Source organism: Cottoperca gobio, chromosome 11 (genome assembly GCF_900634415.1).
Source record: "Cottoperca gobio chromosome 11, fCotGob3.1, whole genome shotgun sequence".
Classification (NCBI taxonomy): domain Eukaryota; kingdom Metazoa; phylum Chordata; class Actinopteri; order Perciformes; family Bovichtidae; genus Cottoperca; species Cottoperca gobio.
In genome coordinates, this window is record NC_041365.1 from 16,877,337 (window position 1) to 16,883,753 (window position 6,417).

The following is a 6,417-nucleotide window of genomic DNA, read 5'->3' on the forward strand; positions in this document are numbered from 1 at the left end:
ACTACCACCACCACCACCACCAATAATAATAATAATAATAATAATAATAATAATAATAATAATAATAATAATAATAATAATAATAATAATAATAATAATAATAATAATACACTTTATTTAAATAGCACCTTTCATACAGGTGGTGTAGTTCAAAATGCTTTAAAATAAAGTGAAGAAACAAGAGAATAAATAAAAACAAGCAAATAAAAACAAGTGCAAATACTGCAAAATAAAACCAAGCAATTAAATTAGTAACAAAAAAAAGAGGCAGCAAATAGCAAGAACAGAAGCCTGTACTACGAAGCAGGATTTGTGGTGAGCGAGGTAACTTCAGGGTTAACTCTGCTGGGTTTTTAGTCCTTCGATGGGGGTTCACTTCTTACTTATACTGCTCTCCTAACCTGCTCCGGAGCAGCGCCTGCTGACCAATCACAGCTCGGTGCACGGATCGTAAGATAATACGAAGAAGTTATAGGTGACATACAGTCAATATCCAGGCTAAAAGCAACACAGTCTAAACTGACAAATGCAGGAAGAAGAGCTGGTAAAACATATCCGACTGTGTAAATGAACAGGCTTATAATATCACTGTCCCATATAGGGCGTGTATCTGACTATAATTAGATGTGTATTCCATTAAATTAATGTTTCTTAGATGTAGTCTATTCTTATGCCGTGTATGACAATATGTTAGTCTTATTTTCAGCTGTGATTGGAAACGGACATGGGAGCAAATGAAAACTAAATACAAGAACATAATTCAAAGCGGCCAATAGGTTTACGTTCATATCAGTAAAACACCCACAGCATACATAAAAGCAAGGCAATGCAGCCAGTCTGGGGAACTGTAAGCACACAACTCCAACTTATATCAAATCATATCAGATATATTCACTTTGTGTCCGCTCCTTGAGCCGGTTGTCGTGTGCTTGCAGTCACACAGACTGTATGCTGTGTATGTAGTCTCGGCCTATGCTCTGGGGGATTATCAATGTATATATGAAAGCAAGTCTGCTTACCACTTTGAATTTTGTTTTTGTATTATTTTTTATTGGCTCCCAAATCTGTTTTACACTGCCGGGGTTGCAGCAGAAAGAATAAGACTAGAATGCATAAGGACATTAAAACATGTAAACCAAGGGAGAGTGACAGTACATTAAAGGCAATGATAAATAACTAAGTTTTCAATTGTCGTTTAAAAATGTTCACAGAGCTTGCATCTTTTATAGCCTTTGGTAGGTAGGCCTAATTCTGTAGTTTAGGTGCATAACAAAAGGCTGAGCTGCCAATATCTTATTTGTGTGATAGTTTGTATTTTTTTTAAACAGCAGTAGAGGATCTAAGAGACCATATGGGACTAAATGACAAAGAAATAGTAATGTATGCCGCCCCCAAACCATTAAGAGCCTTGTAAACCAGTACAATTACTATCCTAAAAGACACTGGGAGCCAGTGCAGATTATCTCAAATTGAGGGGATATGTGCTCTCTTTCTTGTTCTAGTTAAAAGTCACTTAATAATAAAATAACCAAATGTAACCATAGAACATCCACTGTACCTATACATTATATATTTCAAAGTTAAAATATTCACTGTTATGTATGTCATGTACATGTCATAACTGTCAAATATAAATCCAAGCATGCTGTTTATACTGGATATACTGGACATATCCCCACCTGCCTCATGTATATAAAGCATAAAGGACATTAATCATTGGATATTTATTCAAGGAGTCACACTCCTTGTGTGTGTTCACATAATCAATTAAGATTATTCTGATTCTTATTTGGACTACTTGTATTTCCATTTTATGCTGGTCTACGTTATACTTCTACTGCACTAAACATCAGAGGCATATATTAAAGGTTTTACTCCACCACATTTATTTGACATCTATAAATACTTGATTAGAAAATATCAGACAAATCAACTAAATTCTGTGCAGCAGAAATATATATTTGTTGTTTTCCAATTCTGTATACTATCACCACCAGATTGAGAACCATTACATAGAATAAACGACTCATTGGTATACAAAGTTGTGATAATTGTCTGCACGTTGTCAAATACCATTAAAGTAATAACATAACATCATAACAATTATATAATATACATAACGATATACAATTCTGTCAAAGGGCCATTCTGCACAAATAGTACTGACTTTTGATACTTAAAGTACTTCTTTCTGATAATTACCTGCTTCTGAAGGCTTTACTTGAATACAATTTTCAATGCAGGATTTTTACTTTAAATTGAGTGAAATATTGCCGCATACCGGTATATATGCACCAATAATATCCCTCTCACAGGGAAGATTGTGGTATTTCCGGTATTACCCTATTTCATTTTGTCTAACTTGACGAAGCTGTTGCTCCTTCCTGTAGAAAAAATAACGTCACTTCCGGGGACCTTTTTTTTTTTAATCTATTAACGTCATGTTTTGAAATAACTGCTCGTATTTCAGGTATTGTTGGTCTCTATCGTAGCCTATCGATGTATGTATTATAACAACTTTTTAATTACAAAATAGGTCATGAACAGATAAATGCCACAGTTCCCTACTGGTAATTCTTCTGGACATACACACTCCATGCTGTAGATGTCTCCAGAATCAGCTCCACACAGAAACCATCGAAGAAAAAATAACCAGGAAATGTTACACTTCAGCATGAGGAATTACCACTGTTTTCCTGAGAGAAGTTGATGGAGCTGCCAGAAACAAACAGGTGTGATTTACCGTTCTTATAATTACCCCTAAATGCTGGATTGTCTTTGGTGGTGGAGCAGTATTGTCTTGTGTTTCCTCTTGTTCAACATAAACTGCAGTCCCAGCAGATGTGAATCAGTCTTGGATCTTGCTCTTGTGTTAAGTAGAATGGAAACTGTGATCAACTGTTTCAAGAAGAGCCCAGATGCTGTGGCCAGGCTCATATGTTTCCCCTGGGCAGGTGGAGGGTCCATACACTATGCACGCTGGGGAAAAGTTCTCAACAGCTCCACAGAAGGTAAGAGCTGTGTATCAGTGCTGCTGCACTTTGCACTGTTTATCTGTACTGTTTGCTCTATATTCACAATTTATCAGATGATTGTAGATACAGCTAATGTAGTTTTATTTCTGCAATAAAAATAAATTCTGGGGACTTATTTTTTATTTGAATTTCCTTGGAAAGCACTTTACTGAAAAGTGCTCTATAACTATTATTATTATTATTATTATTATTATTATTATTATTATTATTATTATTAATATTAGAATTATTATCTTTGTCATTATTTAAAACCTCTGAAAACACACTGAGGGAGAACCCTCATTTTCAATGTTGCAAACAAACCTTAGAAACCTTGGAAGTGTCTCAGCTGTATTAATGAGGTCAGCTTAAAGTTTTGTTTAAGTATGTTCCATGTGGGGCACAGTAGCGCAAACAGAACAGAACAGAACATTTCTTACTTCCTAAATGTCTGGCACCAGAAAAGGGGGGAGTTTTTGTAAAATAACTTTCTAAATGAATAAGAACAAATGCTGATCGTTCCTCCTACAAGTTCTAATATGATTCTATTCCTACTTGAAATGCTTTAACACTTTTTTTGTAATTTTCTCAGTGTTTGCTGTCAAACTTCCAGGCAGAGAGAGTCGAACCAAAGAGCCTTTCTTTCAGAACATGCAGCAGATTGTGGACGAGGTTATTGGTGTGTTGTTACCGGTGCTGAAAGAGAAGCCGTTTGCTCTGTTTGGACACAGGTATGATAACAGCAGGGGCTTTATAAGTTACAACATATCTGTCATGACAACCTGCCTTGCCTTTTTTTATTCCACCACTTACAACTTCCTCTCTGTTAACGTCTGCACTATCCTGATCTCTTTTTAGTTTTGGTGCCTTCACCAGTTTCGCTGTAGCAGATGCTTTGAAGAGACTGCACAACCTCGAACCAGTTCACATCTTCCTGTCTGGCGCCTCTGCACCTTATGTGAGTTCATGTATTACATTTAACTGTATTTAGCCAAGATTGTCCACTCGGTATCAAGATATGTATCCAAAGAGGCTTGGAGTATCTGCAAACGCTGTGGATAAAGTGTACTAATGTCCAGATTTCAGTTTGTATTTGAAAGCGTCTTCCCCCTGTAGACCTGTCTAACTCATCCTCACAGATTCTAACTGCTTGCAGATACTGGCACCGTAACAAAGAAGGCTTGTAATTAACCTACACAGTATCACATCTTAACCACAGGCCCCGTCATATTTTAATTTCCAAGGCTTTTCTTGTTCAAAATAAGAAATAGATTTCTTAAATATATTAAAATTAATCAGAGACCAAATAACTAAACCTGCATTTTAAGACTGCAAATTTGCTCGATGTAAAAACAAAATAATAATAATAATAATAATTTTAGTAAAGTAAATCAATTAGTCCTTTTTTAGTTCACAGGTAATTTCAAAATTGTCTACCTTAAAATAAATAACTTTGATAATATACAGACGTTCTCTGTAAACTGAGAAAGAAGTACAAGTGAACCACAGTGTGCAGGATTTCTTTTTATTCAGAGGGAAGATTCTTACTGGATGAAGGTCTACGGACCGAAACATCTGGCTCCTTCTATATTTACAACTGTATACACTTATAGTTAAGACTATTTAATAGAAGGCAAAGGTTGCTGTTGATGATGAACCGTTAATATTTTGTCTTTTAGTCAGAGACGCGTATCAAAGCTCCAAAGAGAAGCGACTTATCTGATGAGGATTTTCTCAAGTGGTTGATTTCGATTGGAGGAACTCCTCCTGAGCTGCTGGCAAACCCTGAGGTGCTGAAGCTCTTCCTTCCTGCCCTGAAGGCCGACCTGCACGTTGTGGAGAACTACAGGTGGGCTGACATCTTTGTTACTAATCTGTATTTAAACATTCATTTTAAGGCGTGATATTATAGGCAAAAACATTGTTTTTTCATGCACTGGTCAATTCTGAGAGATTAGGATCATTTTGTTCCATAACATGTCTTCTTTCAGACGAGTGGGGAAAAGCATCATTCCTGTCTGTATTCTGAAGGTTTTTACAGAAGGCTTTGTTCATTTAGATTTAGATTAGATTCTATGACTAAATCCATGGCCAAAATGGATTTTCCTTTATGGCTGTTGACAGTATTTTCTCATTTATGGAGTGATACAAAGAGATACCAATAATTCACACTGTGAAAAGCTTTTGACACAATAATTTTGATCCAATGTTCACATTTCTGCTCTGGAAATGTATGCAAATAAGCAGATCTTTAATAAGATAAGGCCCAAATGTCAGACATATAACTTATAAAATATTTATCTTACTGTAAGTAATCAAGTGGGGAATATCTATTAGTTAACATCTTTCCATATTCAATGTTTGTAGTAAGTGGAGTTGCTGATTTCCCTGCAGGTGTAACAAGCCAGACAGTCCGTTGCTCTCCTGCTCAGTCACGTGTTTTGATGGAAAGGAGGACATTCCTCATGACCTACAAGGTCAGTCCTCACGTGTCCTGCAGTAATGCTTGATCACACTCGCTCACCTGATTATAGACAGGCTTTGGTCTCAGCATTTTAGAGATACAAGTTGGCAGCTTGATTTGCTTTTATCTGACAAGCATACATTTGTGATGTGCTATGTATAGCACGTTCTTTATTGTGTAACTTTGTATTGTGTTTTTACTCTGCACTTTTTTGCTATTGTGCTTTCTTTGTTTTGACCTGACAAGGGACTACAGATGTGAATTAAAACTCTAATCTGATACGGTGAAATGTTTTAAAACTGTTCATGGTCCCTTTTTTTAATTTCAATAAATAAATTCAATATCTATGAGCACTAGCCTGCTGTGAAGAAATCTTCTGGGAAAAGCTAATATTGCGCCAAAATGCATATTAGACAAAAGGCACATGTGTTAATAAACAGACATGCTGTTAGTACAGTGTTGTACGTGCTGAATGACTCGGTGTACATTCACTTGTATTGAATTATATTCATGTATTTTATCAACAGCTTGGAAAAGCATCACATCAGGAGATTTCACCGTCAGGATGTTCGATGGATCTCATTTTTACCTGAAGGATTCTGGGAATGAAAAGATAATATTAGACTACGTCACAAAGCAGGTGGAAACATCAGAAATGGACTATGTATAATGAAATCACTGTATAATTTATCTAATGACTGTTTGTTTTTTACTAATTCATTGTAATGAAAATTAATTCTGAAATCTAGTATTGTGTCACAAATGTAATTTAACTGTCTGCTGGATATTAAAGTCATTCATACAACTTGATTGTTGATCTTTCACTATTATGGCTGCACCTAACAATCATTTTTATTGTTTTGCGGAATAGAAAATAGTTAGAAGATATTGATAGCAAATGGCCATCACAAGTTCATATTGCTGAAGGTGACACCTTTT

General features: G+C 35.7%; 1 protein-coding gene across 2 annotated transcripts; it reads left to right on the plus strand.

Moving 5' to 3' along the window:
• The first annotated feature begins 2,470 nt into the window (after positions 1-2,470).
• olah (oleoyl-ACP hydrolase) lies at positions 2,471-6,288 on the plus strand. 2 transcript variants are annotated; one of them, XM_029443332.1, is made up of 7 exons: positions 2,475-2,732; positions 2,881-3,011; positions 3,607-3,745; positions 3,873-3,972; positions 4,694-4,863; positions 5,409-5,491; positions 6,006-6,288. In XM_029443332.1, exons 1-7 carry the CDS (start codon positions 2,710-2,712, stop codon positions 6,146-6,148), a joined length of 789 nt encoding a protein of 262 aa, XP_029299192.1. In that variant the 5' UTR covers positions 2,475-2,709; the 3' UTR covers positions 6,149-6,288. The 2 variants fall into 2 exon arrangements, with proteins under 2 accessions (XP_029299193.1, XP_029299192.1); XM_029443333.1 differs by lacking the exon at positions 5,409-5,491 and having other exon boundaries at positions 2,471-2,732.
• The last annotated feature ends 129 nt before the right edge of the window (positions 6,289-6,417 follow it).